Source organism: Mustela putorius, unplaced genomic scaffold (assembly GCF_011764305.1).
Source record: "Mustela putorius furo isolate JIRA1106 unplaced genomic scaffold, ASM1176430v1.1 tig00000430_pilon_pilon_pilon, whole genome shotgun sequence".
Lineage (NCBI taxonomy): Eukaryota > Metazoa > Chordata > Mammalia > Carnivora > Mustelidae > Mustela > Mustela putorius.
Genome location: NW_025421377.1, coordinates 24,784,959 through 24,805,795, shown reverse-complemented (window position 1 = coordinate 24,805,795; position 20,837 = coordinate 24,784,959). Strand labels below are relative to the sequence as shown.

The window sequence follows — 20,837 nt, the reverse complement described above, 5'->3', positions numbered from 1 at the left end:
AAAGAAAAAGCTGAGGTCTCTAAATCTGAACCCAGCTTCACTCAATGCATTTGTCAGGTGGTCGTATCTTGCGGAGCTTTCCTGAGCAAAAAGTGAGACACCCGCAACTGGAAGACATTGACACACGCCCCCATCCGGTCACTTCCAGACATTGCAACGATGGATTGCCACTTAACGGGGGCGCCGCCTTCTCTGGCTACCTCTAAACAGACCTGGGATTACGAGGATTATAAAATAGAGTGCTAACGGAGCCCTCCTTCACAAAACGGGCCAGCAGCTTTAAAAGATTCCTACTAAGAAATTCATACGGGAGATAATATTAAGAATGCCAACATAAACTAACCAAAGAATAAGACACACATGCCGAGGATGCCTATTATAATTGTATCTAAAAGGACACACAATTTTGAAGATCTGGAAACTGTAATATGTTTCATTCTCCTTTATCACAATCTGATAAATCAATCAAACTTCATCACAATCTGGAATTTTATTTTATTTTTTTTTTAAGATTTTATTTATTTATTTGACAGAGAGAGATCACAAGTAGGCAGAGAGGCAGGCAGAGAGAGAGAGAGGAGGAAGCAGGCTCCCTGCCGAACAGAGAGCCCGATGCGGGACTCGATCCCAGGACCCTGAGATCATGACCTGAGCCGAAGGCAGCGGCTTAACCCACTGAGCCACCCAGGCGCCCCACAATCTGGAATTTTAAATACATTTATATATTTTATATATTTTAAGGTTACTTTTGTGATAATTGCCAGCCCCCCCCCCCCAACACCAGTTTAAGTTTCCTGACGCAGAAAACGTCATCCTCTTCATCCCGCACCCACGGTGCCTAGACCAGAGCCTGGCAATTTGGAAGGACTTCATATGTATTTTTTTTTACTTAAAGGATGTATGCTTCACCATAAATTTTTTTCTAGGCCTTTCCCAAATCACTCGCAACTACTCTCACCACTATTATTTAAAATTTCCACGCTCACTTCTGCCTTCAGCTTTGCTGATTCTCTTTTCTTCATTTGTTCCCCTCACCCCTCACTCCCGTCTGACCCCCACCCAATTCATGATTAAATCTGGCTTTCCTATCCCAGCCAGGACTCCATCCCAGGATGCTCCTGGAAACCCTGAAATCCTCCCACTATGACTACCCTGGCATAAACTTTAAGAATCGTTCCCTGATTTAAAATTTAAATTATTTTGCTCTACCAGAAAGCAGTTTGCATCTGAACAAAGTTTTTGTATTAGAACAGCTGGTAAAGAAATCAGTAAAATATTTAGTCAGTAAACTGTGCTCGTGACTTTAAACATCAGTGATCTCTAGGTCAGTTCGTTGGGAAAGCTATTTGAGATTTTTTTATCCGTCCTGGGAAAACAGAAAGTTACTTTCTTCAAAGAAAGGAGGATACGGGGGTGGGGGTGGGGGGGGATTGCAATTACAGATGCTTTCTTTTTTGGCCTGTATAGAGAGAAGATGAAATTAAGTGATAGGGGGGAAAAGCAACCTTCCCTGCTGATAAGGAGTTAATGAGGTTCTTGGTAGTCACTAAGCCAAGATCACTTGAGGCATTTTGATAGGAAGTTATTTAAAAGTTCCCCGGAGGATTTTTGACCCTACATTTTAAGGAAGTAATTAAATCACAAAGAGCCTTAAATCTAAGTCTGTGAATAACATCATGAAATGGACCAAATTGATACAAGATTAGAGGGAAAGATGTCAAATTCTCCGTAACTATTGGCTCTCTTTCAAAGCTTGCTATATGAGCGGTGCCTGGGTGGCCCAGTGAGTTAAGCATCAGGCTCTTGATTTTAGCTCAGGATGGTGGGATTATGGGATGGAGCCCTGGGTCAGGCCCCACACTCAGAGGGGAGTGTGGAGAGTGGGGAGTGCCTTCTCTCTCTCTCTCTCTCTCTCTCTCTCCTTCTCCCTCTGCCCCTCCCCCTGCTCATGCTCTCTCTCTAAAATAAATAAATCTTTTTTTAAAAGCTTGCTATATGAATAAAGAAATTTCATTCTTTAAATATAGTATTTTATTGGGATGCCTGGGTGGCTCAGTTGGTTGGACGACTGCCTTCGGCTCGGGTCATGATTCTGGAGTCCCGGGATTGAGTCCCGCATCGGACTCCCAGCTCCATGGGGAGTCTGCTTCTCTCTCTGACCTTCTCCTCGTTCATGCTCTCTCTCACTATCTCTCTCTCAAGTAAATAAATAAAATCTTTAAAAATATATATATAGTATTTTATTATACTGTTTCAAGTTGACTGTTTTCATAAAGAATTCATTTTGCTATAGAAAGGATGGGGGGTTGCTGGTATTTCCATCTTGAGGGGACAAAGCCTGGCCTCTCCCTTCTGAGTAGAGCTCAGGACCCATTAGGCTCAAGCCTTTCTTAACCATCAGACACACTGAAATTCCTCCAGAGGAGGAACTGAACACCAAAATCTGTAATTATGAGAGAAATGTCAAAAATAAAACACATACCAGGAAATAAGTTTTGTTACTTAAAATTGTGATCAATCATTTCCATAAATTACCAGCAGCAGAACTGACCTCAAAGCAGATCGATATCTCTGGCCTGGAGCCTTAGATGAGGACCAGATTGGCATAGGAGTTTTTGTGGAATGGAAATTAAAGCAAGAGTGAGCTCAATTTCTCTGAAAAATAAAGAAACAGGATTGTCTCTGGCAGCTGGGGAGGGTGTTGGGGATTCTGGAACAGCTAAAAGAGAGGCAGGAGGGAGAGATGAGAAGGGGCATAGCAAGCCGGAGTAAAGGTAGAGACGGGCGGCGGGAGGTTCCCTGGCTCAGGATGACCTGCTCTAAAACATTGCCATGCACGGTTCCATGTTGAATGTGAGCCTTCCTGGGACTCTGGAAATATCGGGAAAGCTTTTGGATTTCTCACTGGTGGATAGAGGCTTTCATCACCCTACATGGATGCTGAAGGTGACTCCAGAAGGCTAGAACATTTTGGGGCCACTCGGGTTATGTGGCGGCCACGGACGTGTGCTGCTCAGAGCAAGAAAGACCCTGCCATTCAGCGACAAGCAGGCCCGTTAGCCGCAGCCTGGCTCCTGTCCGGTTTCGGGCCATGTTCTTACTGGGCAGCTTCCAGCCAACGACTGAGTACAGAAAGAGCCCTAGGGCCTGGCCATGTTTGCCAAAGGCAGGATTCCCCTCCTGGGCAGTCTTTACTGGGGAGCTCCCCACCGGGTCAACTAAGACTTTGTTAGATCTGCCTCACAGCCTGAGGCTATCTCTGCCCAGTTCTGCTGCCCCCCTGTTTTATTTTTGTGAGGGTTACCTCCCGTAAACCTCTGGTATGTCCGATTCTATCTCCATGCCTGCTTCCCAGAGAACCCAAATGACACAGGTTACATACACTTTTCATTTTGATCACTAAGTGTTAGCTGCATTATTTTTATCATTCTTTTTTTATTATTATTTATTTACTTGACAGACAGAGATCACAAGTAGGCAGAGAGGTAGAGAGAGAGGGGGAAGCAGATTCCCTGCTGAGCAGAGAACCCGATGCGGGGCTCGATCCCACGACCCTGGGATCATGACCTGAGCCAAAGGCAGAGGCTTTAACCCACTGAGCCACCCAGACGCCCCTTTTATTATTCTCTCCTACATCCCCAAACACAGACTTTTAACACCGGGAGGAAGCTTACAGACGAAAGTACAAGGTAGATTCTGGAAATGAAGTGATGTTACCTGTCTGCGACACACTGGCCGAGTAGTTCTGACAAGTCTCCTGGCCTCTCCGAGTAGCAGTTTACTCCTCTGTGAACTAAAGCATGAGGAACTAGGACCTCTAAAGTGTCTTGCAAAGCATTCAATGTTCACTCTTCTCTCCAGTGCACCATAGTTTTGACTTAATGGCTACCTGATGGCTTCACCTGGCCACATTTTACAATGATACTCCCAGCGCTCTTTAACTATGTTTATATTCAAAATAAACTGCTGGGGGGCGCCTGGGTGGCTCAGTGGGTTAAAGCCTCTGCCTTCGGCTCAGGTCATGATCCCAGTGTCCTGGGATCGAGCCCCACATCGGGCTCTCTGCTTGGCCGGGAGCCTGCTTCCCTCTCTCTCTCTGCCTGCCTCTCTGCCTGCTTGTGATCCCTGTCTGTCAAATAAATAAATAAATAAATAAATCTTTTTAAAAAAATAAATAAATAAACTGCTGTAGGGAACTAATCTAGGACTGCCAGAATGCGAGAAGACCACTTCTCTGGTCTTAGGCTATTTTAGCTTATTTTGATAGCAATGAGATAGAAATTAGAAAAGAATTTCTAAGGATTTCATTATTTCTTAATCTCCTATCAAATACAATGCTAAGTAATGTCCAGGTTCTTTCTACATTGCTCCATTCCTCTGCCTGAAAGTGAGAGTTTCCAACCATTCAGTGACTTTCTGTGGGTCTCTCAGGTCGAGGAGGGGGGTTCAGACAACAGAGGGGATGCTATTCCTTTTGTGGGTTTTTTGTTGTTGTTAAGATTTTATTTATTTGCCAGAAAGAGAGAGAGAGCGAGTACACACAAGCAGGCAGAGAGGCAGGCAGAGGCAGCGAGAGAAGCAGGTTCTGTGCCAATCAAGGAGCCCGATGCAGGACTCAATCCCAAGACCGCAGGATCATGACCTGAGCCGAAGGCAGCGGCTTAACCCACTGAGCCACCCAGGCGTCCCGATGCTATTCCTTTTGTAACTAAGAAGAACATTCTACGGAAGGTAGAGGTTCACAGCTCTCCCTAGAGCATCCTTGGTATAATCGTGTAGCCCCCTTCACGCCGACGTCAGGGAGAGACCAGTGCATGAGGCAGGCTACTCCAGGTTGGTAGGTAGCAGTTTTAGTAAATAAAGGGAACTTACACACTAGGTTTGTCTTGGGCAGCAGCAGGATGAATGGATCCCCACTAGTCCACCAAATCCTAAAAGTTTATAAAGAGGCCTTGACTGAGTTCTGTCCCATATACAGTGCAGGTGTTCTCAACATCACACCATTATCTCAAGACTACGTCCTTGGAGCAGCCTCCCAGAGCTGGAAAAGCAAGCGAAACCCACATTGGAATGTGGAGAGGGGGTGAGGAGCTTCCGATCTCCCAGGTCCAGCTCACAGGTCCACTGGCAGTCTTATCTTTCAATGACCTTCCTCAATAGGAAAGGAGAAAAGTATTCTCATCACTTTGATTTATTTCCTAAAATAAATGTGATCCTTGAGGTTGCAGGTCCTTGAGAATATCTCACCACAACCTTCATATCATTTGGGCCACAGAGAGGCCCTATGTTTTTTCCTAATATTGAGAGAAAGAAGAAGAAGAAAAAAAAAAAGGCAAGGATAATTTATCAGCAAAGAAAGAGAATTTATACATATGACATCTTCTCTCCCCTTCTAGCAACTTGTCCTCTTGAATAGGACCCCAAAATGTTTGTATACTTTGCTAAAACAAAACAAACAAAAAATTAGCCATAGTCTATTTTATTTCTCATGTTGCGCTCACTTTGGCAGCACATATATTTTATTTCTCATGCGATAGAAGAATTATATAGTGGTATTAGAACATCTTGGGTCCAAGATGAAAATTTTCCGAATGGGTTCCTCTGACAGTGAAAAGCAGGAAGACCCAGACTCAACCACATTAATAGTCTTTACATTTTCTAAATGTAACAGCAGATCTTACAGAATAAGGCAATGAACTGCATTGATTTTATCTGGCACACCCAAGATATCTGGCAAAAGGATAAGAGCCAGCTTCTGCTTCTCTACCCTTTATGAGATTAAATATTGATATAATGCGCTGCAGTTTTATCTTCAAAGGAGCTATTCTCACTATCACAAAATCACGGAGTATCTTCCAAATACAACTAAAATGTTATCACCCTTTGAAGTCTGAAGTATAAAGACATAAAAAGGAAAGTCACTAGACAGATCTTGAGGAATATTTTGACATAAGAACTTGGCCTGTGGTTGTTTCAGAGAAAAAAAATTATATTAACCTTGAAAAGAAATTTGCCGTTACGTTTGCCCTTGGTCATTTTGGCAAATGGTAAAGTTTTCTTGTTTAAAAAATGCATGAGCTCCCTCCAGTGGCTAATCTAATAGTTCTTAAAAACAAGATATTTTAATTAGAAAAGGACTAAACACATGTCTGGCTTTTCTAAACATGATTGCTATTACTGGTTTCTAAAAGAGAGACAATAATTAGAATTCACGTGTTAGTCACTTACTGATCTTGAAGTAAATTTTGCCTGCGGATGTCTAAGATATTTTTTAAGTTGTTACTTTAGTAAATCAAATCGCTCAACTAAAGAGGCGGAAGACACAAGAGACCGTGTATTTATTCATTCAACAAATATTAACTGATGACCTACTATGTGCCACATATTGCCGTGAGTGTGGAGGATCGAACAGTGAACAAAACAAAGTCGCCGTCGTCATACTCAAGTGGCAGACAGTGAGACGACAACGGAGCTAGTGAATACACACTAGGCCAGAGGCTTACAAGAGCGATGGAGAACAACAGAGCAGAAGAAGGAAGTGTGCAGTGGCAGGCAGAGTGGGAAGTCCGGGAAGGCCTCGCTAGCAAGGGGTCTCTTGAGCAGACATGTGAGGAGAGCGAGGGAGTGAGGGTTGGGGGGCTTACGCCAGAGGAGGCGCTTGTGATGAGCCCTGGGTGTGAGACACAAGTGAGGAATCACTGAATTCTATACCTGAAACCAGTATTACACTATATGTCACCTAACTAGAATTTAAATAAAAACTTGAAATTATTAATTAATTAATTAAAGCAAATGTATTTCTAACTGAGAATTTTAAAAATCTCTTTAAAAATAGATTTGAAGAATCTTTTTATTTTTTTATTTTTTATTTTATTTTATTTTATTTTATTTTATTTTTTTTTTGAAGAATCTTTTTAAAAAGCTGGGAGGTGCACCTGGATGGCTCAGTTGGTTGAACATCTGACTCTTGATTTCTTGGTTTCAGCTCAGGTCATGATCTCAGGGTCATTAAACCCTGTGTTGGGCTCCACGCTCAGCAGGGAGTTTGCTTGAAATTCTCTCTTTCTCTCTCTACCTAAGCCCCACCTGTCATGTGCTCTTTCTCTCTCTCTCTCTCTCTCAAAATAAATAAATCTTCAAGGAAAAAAAAAAGGAAACAGCAAGTGGAAAGGCCCTGAGGCTTGACACATTGAAGACAGGAGGCTATTATGTCTGGACGGAGTGGGCAAAGGGAAGTGTGATGGGAGAGAAGAGAGGAAGTGTGGGGTCAGATTGTGTCTGCCCTTCTCTGCCACTCAAGGACATTAGCTTTATTTATTTATTTAGCTTTATTTATTTTTTTAAAATTTTTTTTGTTTATTTTCAGCGTAACAGTATTCATTGTTTTTGCACCACACCCAGTGCTCCATGCAATCTGTGCCCTCCATAATACCCACCACCTGGTACCCCAACCTCCCACCCCCCGCCCCTTCAAACCCCTCAGATTGTTTTTCAGAGTCCATAGTCTCTCATGGTTCACCTCCCCTTCCAATTTCCCTCAACTCCCTTCTCTCTAACTCCCCTTGTCCTCCATGCTATTTGTTATGCTCCACAAATAAGTGAAACCATATGATAATTGACTCTCTCTTGCTTGACTTATTTCACTCAGCATCATCTCTTCCAGTCCCGTCCATGTTGCTACAAAAGTTGGGTATTCGTCCTTTCTGATGGAGGCATCATACTCCATAGTGTATATGGACCACATCTTCCTTATCCATTTGTCCGTTGAAGGGCATCTTAGTTCTTTCCACAGATCTATCTATGAAAGATATCATCCTCAATGGGAAAAAGCTTGCAGCCTTCCCGTCGAGATCAGGAACACAACAAGGATGCCCACTCTCACCACTCTTGTTCAACATAGTATTAGAAGTCCTAGCAACAGCAATCAGACAACAAAGAGAAATAAAAGGTATCCAAATTGGCAATGAAGAAGTCAAACTCTCTCTCTTCACAGATGACATGATTCTCTATGGAAAACCCAAAAGACTCCACCCCCAAACTACTAGAACTCATACAACAATTCAGCAACGTGGTAGGATACAAAGTCAAGAACATTAGCTTTAAATCTGAGTGAGGGGGTACCTGGGTGGCTCAGTGTGTTAAGCCTCTGCCTTCAGCTCAGGTCATGATCTCAGGGTCTTGGGATTGAGCCCCACATCGGGCTCTCTGCTCAGCAGGGAGCCTGCTTCCTCCTCTCTCTCTCTCTCTCTGCCTGCCTCTCTGCCTACTTGTGATCTCTCTCTGTCAAATAAACAAATAAAATCTTGAAAAAAATAAATCTGAATGAGAACAGAAGTTGGGGGGGGTAACTTGATCCATTTAAGGGTCCCTCCAACCACTGCTATAAGGACACATATAATGGGGGGGCAAAGGAAGAAGCAGAGACCAGTTAAAGCTCAGTTACCAAACATGTTTCCAGGAGGGAGAGACTGTATCCAATGCTGCAGATAAGATAAAAGGATGAAAACTGACCATTGAATTTAGCGACATCAGGGTGACTGGTGATCTTGATGAAAACAGTTTTAGTGGAATGGTGGAAGCAAAGGACTGGTTGGCAGTTTCTTAAAAAGTTCAATAAAACCTATTATATGATCCAACCATCCACTCCTAGGCATTCACCAAGAGAAATGCAAATGTATGCCTGCATAAAAACTAACACAAATATTGATTGCCAGAATCTGGGAATAATTCAAACAGTCAACAGGTATATGGGCAAACAAATTACATTATACACATATGATAGAATATGACTAAAGAATTAAAGGAATGACTATTGATATACATACACAGCACAGATGCATTTCAAAATTATTATGCTAGGGGCACCTGAGGGGCTCAGCCGGTTAAGCGTCTGCCTTCAGCTCTGGTCATGATCCCAGGGTCTTGGAATCGAGTTCCATGTCCAACTCCCAGGGAGTCTGCTTCTCAGTCTCCCTCTGTCTGCCACTCCCTCCACTTGTTCTCATTGTCTCTCTCAAGTAAATCAATAAAATCTAAAAAAAAAAAACACCAAAATCTTTCATTAAAAAAATTATTATACTTAATGAAAGAAGTCCGACACAAAAGAATAATGTATGGGGCGCCTCGGTGGCTCAGTCAGTGAAGCCTCTGCCTTTGGCTCAGGTCGTGATCTCAGAGAGCCCCGTGTAGGGCTCCCTGCTCGGAGGGGAGTCCACTTCTCACTCTGCTCCTCTCATCCATTCCTTTTGGCTCTCTTTCTCTTTCTTTCCCTGTCTCAAAAAGATAAATAAAAACTTTTAAAAAAAAGAGAGAGAGCAAAAAAAATGCCTGATTCCATTCATATAACATTTCTATAAATGCAATCTATGGTGACAGAAATAAAATTGCATGTTTGGGGACAATGGAGCACAAGGAAACTTGGGATAATGGATATATTCATTATCTTGATGGTGATAATGATTTTTTTTAAGATTTTACTTATTTATTTGACAGAGAGAGATCACAAGGAGGCAGAGAGGCAGGCAGAGAGAGAGAGAGAAGCAGGCTCCCCGCTGAGCAGAGAGCCCGATGTAGGGCTCGATCCCAGGACCCTGAGATCATGACCTGAGCTGAAGGCAGAGGCTTTAACCCAGGCTTTAACCCACTGAGCCACCCAGGCGCCCCAGTGATAATGATTTTGTGGGTGCATACACATATCAAAACTCATCAAGTTGTACACTTTATGGCCAATATCTTGCACACTAATTACCTCTTAATAAATCTATAAAACAAATACATGTTCATAAAAAAACAAAGGGTAGAATCCCCTGTGGAAGCTCAAAAAATCCCCTTAGATGAGCTCAAAAAATACCACATCAAACCAATAGTACATCAAACCCATCATTCCCAGGTATTATTGTTTTATGTAAGGTTAAATAAGTAAAGAGAATATATTTCGCATCAGTTTAATGGAAAATTTCCATGGATCATCATATAGATCGTACCTCCAGTAACGAAGCTGGCATGAGAACTGGGTTTGTTCAACATTCTCCTTTTACAAGGAAGGAAATATTCCCTAAGGAGCCTCATGATGTTCTCTTACACAGATGAGACTAATGAACTTGGGAGGCTACCACCTGTCTCAATCAAGTTATTATTTGTCGTCTATGTAGCCCCCTCCCATATCAAAACTACGCGCTTTCAAGACGCAACTGTATACCCATCTTCATGAAACCTTTCCTTATCCTTTAAAACAAACACAATCTCTCCTTCCTTTAGCCACAGCTTCATTGTACCGGGCCAAAACACCCCTTGGTAGGGCTATCCGTCTCACAAAGTTCTGACCAAGGAGATAAATGCATTAGTGTTGCATTGTTCGGAACTCTTGTAAGGCTAGTTCAGCGGCAGCTGCACCCTTTCGCTTTCCCACATCTTCCTTCTTCCTACTGCTTGTAAGAAAGATTCAAGGGCTCAAGGCTGGCATTCAAGCTGCTGTCTGGAATATCACATTCCCGCAAAAGTCACCCCAAATAAAGATATGAGAAGAGGGTGCTTCTTATGCAATCAAAACTTAAACTAGCCCCTAGTCTGGGCGCCTGTAATACCGAGATTTTTACTCCAGTTGAACCCAGACGATCGGATCTGTATTAGAATTATTATAGGGTCTCTTCTGCAAAGATAGAAAGGGGATTTTCTTTCCTAGAGTAACTCACTTCAGGTCAAAGTTATTTAGGGATCAGAAAAAGATGGAAAGTTCCTTTGCCAATTCAATATATATATTTCTATAGGTATTTCTAAATATAGAAATGAATATGGAGTTTTCTTGGTATTGCTCTGGCTCATATACTTAAACATGGGGGGCGCCTGGGTGGCTCAGTCAAGCAGCTGCTGGGCTCTTGATCGAGGGGTCCTGGGATGGAGCCCCCTCATCGGGCTCCCTGCTCAGCGGGAAGCCTGCTTTTCCCTCTCCTGCTCCCCCTGCTTGTGCTCACTCTCTCTTTCTCTCTCTTTTTCTCTCTATCAAAATAAGTAAATTTAAAAAATATATATATATGTATTCAGTTAGTCACTCATCCTTCGTTTTCTCTTGAGCAGACTTACACGCCCTCCTTAGACGAGCACAAAAACCCTCCTATCAGAAGACTCCAGAACCTCCCCCGACTCATTTTTCTCAGCTCCTTCCGGGCTACACATCCCGATCCCAACATTTAGTCACACCAAACCTCTGGCCATCCCTTAAATCCACCAGGCTTTTTCAAGCCTTTGTACCTCTATACAGGCTTTTTTCTTCGTGTGGAAAACCTTTCTTCCCCTCCTCCAGAAAAGCTCCTCTTCTTTCAGGATTTCAATCAAGTAGTACCATAACTACGGGACGTTCTGGTTCCTCTAGGCTGCATTGTCCTTTCCATGGCTTCCACTGCTCTACTGTAAGAACATTTTTATTCATTTTAAAAGTGCTTATCTATTTGTCTCCCTTTTCAGTCTGTGAGTTCCCCAAGGGCAAATGCCCATGCCTCGTTTATTTTTGGATTCCTAGCACCTACCCTAGTTCCTGACTTACAGGTGGCAAATAAAAGTTTGTGATATGGCCTGTTTTATTCATGTCATAGTTTTGTGATGGAAGAGTCATAGTACATAAGCTTGTGATTTTGACGGGAATTCTATTAAATAATTTCAAAAAGTTTTTTTAATATATTTCATTTTGAGGATACTTTTTTCCTAATACAACCTATAGACTTTTTTTTTTAAAGATTTTATTTATTTGAGAGAGAGACAGTGAGAGAGAGCATGAGAGAGGAGAAGGTCAGAGAGAGAAGCAGACTCCCCGTAGAGCTGGGAGCCCGATGTGGGACTCCGGGATCATGACCTGAGCTGAAGGCAGTCGCCTAACCAACTGAGCCACCCAGGCACTCTAGACTTATTTTTAATTTAAATCTATGAGTGGGTTTTTCTTTTAAGTTTTTTTTTTTAATTTATTTACTCACATAAATAATATCTACACCTAGCATGGGCCTTGAACTCATCACGCGGAGATCAAGAATCACAGGCTCTACAGACTGAGCCAGCAAGATGCCCTTCTGAATAGGCTTTTAAAAAAAAAGGAAAAAAAAGAAAAAAAAATATATATGCCTACATTTCCTTCTTAATAATGTCATAAGAACCTGACTCAACAATTAATAAACAGAACAGCCATTTTCCAAACCTAGTTGAGAAATTAATGGTGGTTTGCACAGTCTTGATTTTGTCTGTGCTCAGGTGTGATTACAGTTACCCTGTTTTGGGCTCATTCTATCCAGTTCTGTGATGACCTGGAGTGAAATGAAGTTGCTGTCTTGTGAATTCCATGCTTTGTTTGTTTTTTAAAAATTTATTTATTTCAGTAATCTCTACGGAAAACGTGGGGCTTGAACTGACAACCCTGAGATCAAGTGTGGCATGCTCTGGCCTACTAAGGCAGCCGGGTGCACCTGAAATGGTTTCTCTTAAGCGAGAGGATACCACTGTCCCTCTACCAAGGCGGGATCCGTTACTAGGGGACCGCTGTGAGGCTCCTTTTTTTCTTTCTCATCTAGTTCCAGCCGAAACTGCACGGAAATCTTCAGCTTCCACACCGGTATGTATGACTTTGGGCAGTCACTTGCCCGAGCCTGCTTCCTCCTCTGCGCAGCGCAGATAATGACAGATCCTAATTTAGAGGGCTTTTCCGAGGATTAAATGAGGAATGCAAGCCAAGCGCCTGAACGTTGCCTGGCACGGAGGGAGCGATCTCGCGTATTTTTGCATGAACAACGCCCTACGTCGTTCTGGAGTCATTCACCGCACTTGTTGCACACCGTGAAACTGCAGAAACCCGTTCTCTCCGAATGACCAGCAGCCGGCGCCCGAAGAGTCCCTATAAAGCTTATAACAAGGGCGGTCCTTTACATACAAATTAATTTGCATTTTAAAATCAATCAGCACGATTACACTTTATCCAGGCCACACCCCTTTTCCCTCGGGCGACCTTCGGTGGGTTGAAACAACCAAAAACTAAACAAAAACAATTTAAAGTTACAGGGTTGCTGGGGGGGAGGGGGGTTGGGAGAAGGGGGTGGGTTATGGACACATTGGGGAGGGTATGTGCTTTGGTGAGTGCTGTGAAGTGTGTAAACCTGGTGATCACAGACCTGTACCCCTGGGGATAAAAATATATGTTTATAAAAAATTAAAAATTATAAAAAAAAACTAAACAAAACCGATTTAAAGTTACAGCAAAAAAGCATCACGCGACTCATCGCTCACCCCCTCCCCCCAAAATGGGATAGATGGTGCTCTCTACTCCCAGAGGAAAAAGCTTCTGTCCTTAGGCTGTGGGATTTAAAAAACGATTAATTCTTATGTATTTGTTCCATAGGAGTGTCAGAATGGCGATATAAACTAATGTCTCTGCCGGTGGGGGGAATCAAAACCTCGTGCATACCCCTAATAAGCAGTTGGCGGTGGGAATAAATTTGACACTCCGAGGCTCCCGTAGGCTCTCCGGTTTCTGCCCCCTCCCCCTTTTTTTTAAAGAGCCAACATGGCGCCGCCTACCGGGCGTCCCTGGCGCTGTTTCCGGTCATTCTCGGAAGCGGGAGTCCCCCACGCGGCCGACACTGTTGGCGGCTGCCGGCGGCGTGGGGCTTCTTGAGACTCTTCGTGGCGGAGCCCGTCAGCCGCCGACATGTCCAGCAGAAACAACAACAAGCTGCCCAGCAACCTGCCGCAGTTGCAGAATCTGATAAAGCGGGACCCGCCAGCCTACGTGGAGGAGGTGGGAGTGCGGCGCGGCGCCGGGCCCGGCAGGGGGAAGGCGTGGAGGGGAGCTGGGTCCTGGGTCGCCCCAGGTTCTTCGCTTAGGTCCGGGATCCCTCGGGAGGAGACAGGTTGAGGAGGGGACATGTCTCTGGTTTCGTTCCCCACGTCGTGGAAATTGCTGCCCGTCACTGTTCTGAGTCCCTTAGAGATTTTACTTTATCATCATTAGTATTCTTTATTTGCTTTGGGGTTTCTCTCCCGATCTCATAGAGATGGAGGGACAAAGGCCCCCTCCCCATCTCCAACTTCCACGTAGATTTCCAGCCTTTTGCTTCCAGAGACCCCTAAGTGGAGTGAGTCGGGGACGCGGGGTGAGCCGGTGTCGTGAGCCCGCCGCCGGACGTCTGCGCGCCCCCGGACGCCAGAGTCAAAGCTGGCCGTGGGGACAGCTAAGGAGCAGGGAGGGGTCCCGGTCCGGAGGGCTGTCAGTGCTCGCCGAGGGGACACTTGCTGAGCGGAAGGAAACGGGGCCGCGGCGTGTCGGGAGAGAAGCAGTTTTCCAGGGAGCGTCGGGATGGCTGCGGGGCCCCGGCCCCTCCCGAGAGTCCTTAACTCCTCGGGTCTGGGGATTAGAGGGGACTAAGGGGTGGCCTGGGAGTGCTGGACCTATGTGGTGACTGATGAACGTTAAGGGGCGTGGTGATACCCGTTCTTAACAATCTCAGGGCACGTAGTGGCGGCTGGACTGTGGCTACCAGGGGGAGGAAGTGAGATAAGGATCTTGCCGGGAGCGCACGGGCGTCTGGGGCCCCCTGCTCACTCCGGTCAGGAGAGCAGGGTCGTATCTGAAGCATGTAGGGGCTGTAGGTCTTTTTCTTGACTCCTGGTCTCGGAGAAAGGTGGAGGCCTAAGAGTTTTGTTAGGGGAAATCAAGAGTTTTGTTTTTTGACCATGCTAGTTCAAGATGTCTATTAACACAGATGCCAGGCAATTGGTGATAATGAATACGGAGTGCACTGGGCCCGTTAGGGCTGCTAACACAAGTAGTCATTCTCAGGGTGCCTGGGTGGCTCAGTGAAGCACCTGACCCTTGATTTTGACTCAGGTCATGATCTCCGGGTCCTGGGATAGAGCTGTCATGGGCTCCCGTCTTGCAGGGAGTCTGCTTGGAGAGTCTCTCCCTCGCCACTCCACCCACTCATGCCCTCTGTCTCTTTCTTTACTTTCTTTTTTTTTTTTTTAATAAATATTTATTTATTTGACAGAGAGATAAAGAGATCACAAGTAGGCAGAGAGGCAGGCAGAGAGAGGGGAAAGCGCACTCCCTGCTGAGCAGAGAGCCTGATGCACGGCTTGGTCCCAGGACTCTGAGATCATGACCTGAGCGGAAGGCAGAGGCTTTAACCCACTGACCCACCCAGGCACCCCATCTCTGTCTCTTTCTAAAAATAAATAAATAAATAATCTTAAAAAAAAAAACTCCTTATCACAATGTCTCTCATACATTCACACAATTTAAAACTGTGCTCTGGAGCTGGAGAGTAGATATAGGGCATGAAACGGAGGCCTGGTGAGTTCCAACATTAGATTGCTGGGTTGTTAGAATTAAATATAATTAAATGAGATGATGTACATAATGACTTGGCATATAGCAAGTGTTGAATTAAGTGGAAGCTGTTATTATTTTTGTGTATTGCTTTTGCTGTTGACACATCCTATCTAGAACTCCAGGATAAAATCCTAATCATTATTTGAAGGAAGACGGGGATTTTGACTAGAGAATTTTATATAGTTGCAATATAATTTACTTATTCTGACTTATATTTTTCTGCTGCTGGGAGTGTTCTACATATTGAATATGAGTTTTTGATTCTTGCTTTAATGTGCTTTACACCACATCACCTACGTTTCTAATGATAAAGGGAAGGGTCTTTAGATTACCTATGATGTGCTCACATTTTTCAACACTTACTTTGAAGAAGGCCGGTAAGGAAAAGATGTTCCTGCACTCTATTGCCATACCTTTTTCTCCATGCCACTGTCAGACATGTCTACTAAGTAATTTCTCATTCTTTACTGAGAAAGCCATATAATAGAAGATGACCAACTGAAATTTTATTTTCCTACAGTTTCTACAGCAGTATAATCACTACAAATCCAATGTGGAGATTTTCAAATTACAACCAAATAAACCCAGCAAAGAACTGGCAGAGCTGGTGATGTTTATGGCACAGGTAAGAGGATTTCTGAGTAAAACATAGACCAGTTGTTTTATACAGTTTGCAGACTATTTTTCCAGTAATACCCAACCTTATTCCAGTTACAAATGGAAATTTAATTAAAAAAATTTTTTTTAAGTTTCCCTTTTTGCAAATTTTATTTTCTCCCTAAACTGAATTAGAAGATTTTGCTGGAGCGTTTCACAGAACCAACCAAAGCAAAATTTTGAGGCTGTTTGTTTTTTTTTGTCAAATTAATCATAAAAGCAGATTCTAATTCCGGTCACACATGTTTTACTAAGATTAGAAGAAATATGAAAGAAGTCAGGAAATTGGCATGTAGAATAGAAAAATGATTTGAAACCGTCTGCTTCTGTGAAACAGCCTTTTACTCTCCTTTTGCAGAGCGTCATGTGTATGTGCATATGAATTATAGGAGAGAAAGAAACTTCAGAAGAAACTTTGCTTTGTTACAGATTGGTCACTGCTATCCAGAACATTTAAGTAATTTTCCTCAAGAGTTGAAAGATCTTCTCTCCTACAATCACACTGTCTTGGATCCAGATCTTCGAATGGTAGGTCCAGTATTTGGATTGATCTGTTGTGCTATGTTTACGTGTGCAAATAATATGTGTTTAAATGAGGACAGCCTCAGCTAAACATCTTCTTAAAATGTAAATCAGAATGTATCACCTGTTCCTTAAAATCTTTCTTTGGCTTCTCATCTATACTTAGAATAAAACTCAAAATTACTAACATGGCCTGTAAGTCCCTATATTATCTGCTTCTTGCCAATGTTTTGATTTTGTTTGTTTGCTTGGGGTTTTTTTTTTTTTTTTTAAGATTTTATTTATTTATTTGACAGAGATCACAAGTAGGCAGAAAGGCAGGCAAAGAGAGAGAGGAGGAAGCAGGCTCCCTGCTGAGCAGAGAGCCTGATGCAGGACTCAATCCCAGGACTCTGGGATCATGACCTGAGCCACAGGCAGCGGCTTAACTGACTGAGTCGCCCAGGCGTCCCAAGATTTTATTAAGTAATCTCTGTACCCGGTGTGGGGTCCGAACTCACAACCCTAAGATCAAGAGTTGGATGCTCTACCAACTGAGCCGGCCAGGGGCGTCTGCCAGTAGTTTTGAGCTCATCTCCTTTTTTGCTACACTCCTCGCTCTCCGATCTTTCTGTTCCTCCAGCATGCTAACCCTGCCGGGATGTTCCTTTGAATACGTGTTTCCTTCTAGTCACTCAAATCTCTTATGCATTAAGAACCCTAATTATAATTTACAGTTTTTACAGTGCTTTATGTATTCCTTTATTTATTTTTTTTTAAAGATTTTATTTATTTGATAGAGAGAAATCACAAGTAGACGGAGAGGCAGACAGAGAGAGAGAGGGGAAGCAGGCTCCCTGCTGAGCAGAGAGCCCGATGCGGGACTCGACCCCAGGACCCTGAGATCATGACCTGAGCCGAAGGCAGCGGCTTAACCCACTGAGCCACCCAGTTGCCCCGTATTCCTTTATTTTTAAATTTTAAGAGTTTGGGGGTGTCTGGGTGGCTCAGTGGGTTAAAGCCTCTGCCTTCCGCACAGGTCATGATCCCAGGACCCGCATCGGGCTCTCTGCTCTGCGGGGAGCCTGCTTCCTCCTCTCTCTCTCTCTGCCTGCCTCTCTGCCTACTTGTGATCTCTGTGTGTCAAATAAATATATAAATAAATCTTAAAAATATAAATAAACAAGCAAATAAATAAATAAATAAATTTTAAGAGTTTGAATAAAATTCAGTTCGAATTGGGCAGTGCCAAACCAGAATTGATTAGGAGCACTCCTATAATGCTTGATTTTGTAAATCTCATTAACTGGCCAGCTTGAGCATTTAAATATCGTCACTTTAGTGGTTGATATTCAGTCCTGGCTGAGATCCCCTTTACCAGCCCTGTGCTCCCGCCTCCCTCGCCTGGGGTGATCAGCTGTCCTTTCTCCGGTCTCCGGCTCAGTGACAGCCCCGCATCTGGGAGGTTGCCCTCTCAGCCTGTCATGGGTACCTGGCTATCCCAGAGGTATAAAAGCCCAGCCTCTTCTCTCAGTGTGGGTCCAACTTTATGTTACAGTTTGTGCTCCAAGGCTTCTGTGTGACTGGCCTAGAGTTGATCTCCAGCCCAGGACGTATCCTTGCTCAGCTTTTCTTTGGTCTGCCCTACCCTGCTTCCTTTACTTCTCTTCTAGAAGAGCCCACCCTCGACAAATCACTGTACTGAATCGGCCTCTGCTTCTTGGGAACCCAGCCTAAGGCATTTTCAGATTTCATACCTCTGCTTTTCAGACACCCCTGCAGCAGGTAGAACTGACACAAATATTATGATCACAAACATGTTAATATCTTATGCCAAAACTTATGCTACCTGTGTAGATTCAGTTTTGTTTCTTTCTCTTACATTTTCCCAGACTTTTTATAATTCTACTGTTTTTATACTTCTTTAGGATTTTATTAATTTGATTAGGCCTGAAAGAAGAGATAGCATCAGACAAGCCAGAGTTTCAAGGTCTAGGTTGTCAACTGAATGACTTTCAGTTGGGCTGTGGGACCTGGCAGCACAGCTGAAGAGACTTCAGACTGTTAGTCAAAGGACGTCTACTTACGTCATAAAACTTCAAGTCCCTATAGGTCATACAGATTGGGATTTTGAGTATGAGACTTACTGTCTTCCCAAGGAATTAGGTTTCCTTTAAGTTTTGTGTGTCTCATAGTACCCAACCAAACCAGTCTGCAGGCATTGTTAAATAAGTAAATGTGTGTGTTTCTTTATAGTTCTTTATCGTGATTAATGGGTTTTTAAAAAATAATTTATGGAGATTTCCTTTCCTTGGAAACAAGGGATTGAGTCTGTGTAATTAGCATTCCTCTTTAAAGGATTCGTTTAAAAAAGCTGGTGGATCCTCCATTTTTTTTAAGATTTTATTTATTTATTTGTTTATTTATTTGACACACAGAGCGAGCACAAGCAGGGGGAATAGCGGGCAGGTGGAGAGGGGAAGCAGGCTCCCCGCTGCGCAGGGACCCTGATGCGGGGCTCCATCCCAGGACCCCGGGATCCAGACCTGAGCAGACACATAACTGACTGAGCCACCTGGGCGTCCCTAGAACAAACTGGTGGCTCCTCTTTCTAATTGGTGATTGTGATGACCACCGGTCCTTTACAGCTGCTGGACTTTCTGCCTAGTGTTTGGTTATTTTCCCAGGACTTTTGAATTATTCCCAAGGTTTTGTTCACTTTTTCCTACTTACACAAATAGAACAGACTTCGTTTCTTAATGGAAGAAACAAAATACCCATGTATTTTGTGGTGCCGAGCAGAGTACAGAGGGGAGAGACAAGAGGGAAAGGGAAGGAGAGACTCCAGGCAGACTCGATGCTGAGCTTGGAGCCCACCGCAGGGCTCGACCTCCTGACCCTGAGATCATGACCTGAGCTGAAACCAAGAGTCAGACACTTAACCAGCATTAACCAAAGATGCCCCTTGTGTTCATTTCTTTTTTTAAGTGTTATTTATTTTTTTGTTCAAATTAGTTATCACCTGGCCAGTGGGAGATTTTCAGTCCTTTTGACTAAGCTTTTTTTTTTTTTAATATTTTATTTATTTATTTGACACAGAGAGAGAGAGATATCACAAGTAGGCAGAGAGAGAGGGGGAAGCAGGCTTCCCACCTAGCAGAGAGCCCAATGTGGGGGCTCAATCCCAGGACCCCAGGACAGAGGCTTAACCCACTGAGCCACCCAGGTGCCCGTAAGCCCCTGTTATTTTTGAAAGCATCCTTACATTCTGGCAGAAATCATTCTAAAACCTTTTTTACTGCTTTTCCTGCCACAAGACTTGGAATCAACTACTCTCCAAGGATTACTTGTTCCATTCATGCAGAACAATAGTAGAAGCCAACCTGGGCCAGAAGGGTACTTGTGAAGGTTGGTGGTAAGCGGGAGGCTGTAAGTGCTGTTGGCTGATTCTTGGTGCCAACAGTACGTCCAAGGACTGTCTTGGAAGGTGACAAATTCAGACTGATGATTCCCATTTATTCTGTTCTTGTTACCCCACCCTTCTTTTGTTTGTGCATTCATGGGTCGCTAGGGGGTTGTCATTTTTTTTTTTTTTTAAGATTTTATTTGTTTATCTGAGACAGAGCACAAGCAGGGAAGAGTCAGAGGGAGAGGGAGCAGCAGATTTCCCCGCTGAACAGGGAGCCCAATGTGGCACTTGATTCCAGGACTCTGAGATCATGACTTGAGCCGAAGGCAGACACCTAAACAACTGAGCCACCCAGGCACCCCGGTTTGTCCTCTATCTTGACACTTCCTTGATCTCCATGTGTAAAGCAGCCCCTCCACGGTCACTGCGTATCAGTGATCCTACCGTTCCTCGTGGCACATGTCACTGTCTGAGGTAAACACCTGTTGATGTGCTTCCTCTCCTCCTCTGTCTGCTCTTCTGCCCGCTCCCAGTGGAAGGTCCGTGAGGGCAGAGGCTGTTCTGTCCTAATGCCCAGAATAGTATCTAACAGGTAGAAGGGCGCGTGCTCTTTCGGGACATACATGCTCCCTTTTCTCGTCTTTTTCATCATCACATGGTATGTTTTCTTTTCCTTCCTTAGACATTTTGCAAAGCTTTGATCTTGCTGAGAAATAAGAATCTCATCAACCCATCAAGTTTGCTGGAACTCTTCTTTGAACTTCTGCGTTGCCATGATAAGCTTCTGCGAAAGGTGAGTAGCAAAATTGCTTTATTCCCTCCTTATATTTTCATTTTTCCTTACAGTGACGTTAAAACTTAGAGATTGAATTTTTTTTTCTTTTTTTAAAGATTTATTTATATATT

The 20,837-nt window shown here is 43.7% G+C and overlaps 1 protein-coding gene across 3 annotated transcripts in view; it reads left to right on the top strand.

Moving 5' to 3' along the window:
- Positions 1-13,545: 13,545 nt before the first annotated feature.
- Positions 13,546-20,837, top strand: part of SDAD1 (SDA1 domain containing 1) — a 30,574-nt gene continuing 23,282 nt past the window's right edge. Inside the window, exons 1-4 of one of the 3 annotated variants that reach the window (XM_045079890.1) lie at positions 13,546-13,771; positions 15,885-15,989; positions 16,451-16,549; positions 20,614-20,724. In XM_045079890.1, the coding sequence (XP_044935825.1) occupies positions 13,682-13,771; positions 15,885-15,989; positions 16,451-16,549; positions 20,614-20,724 (405 nt within the window). In that variant the 5' untranslated portion in view covers positions 13,546-13,681. Of the gene's footprint in view, positions 13,772-15,884; positions 15,990-16,379; positions 16,550-20,613; positions 20,725-20,837 lie in introns of those variants that run through there. The other 2 variants (XM_004766253.3, XM_045079891.1) reach the window with 2 other exon arrangements.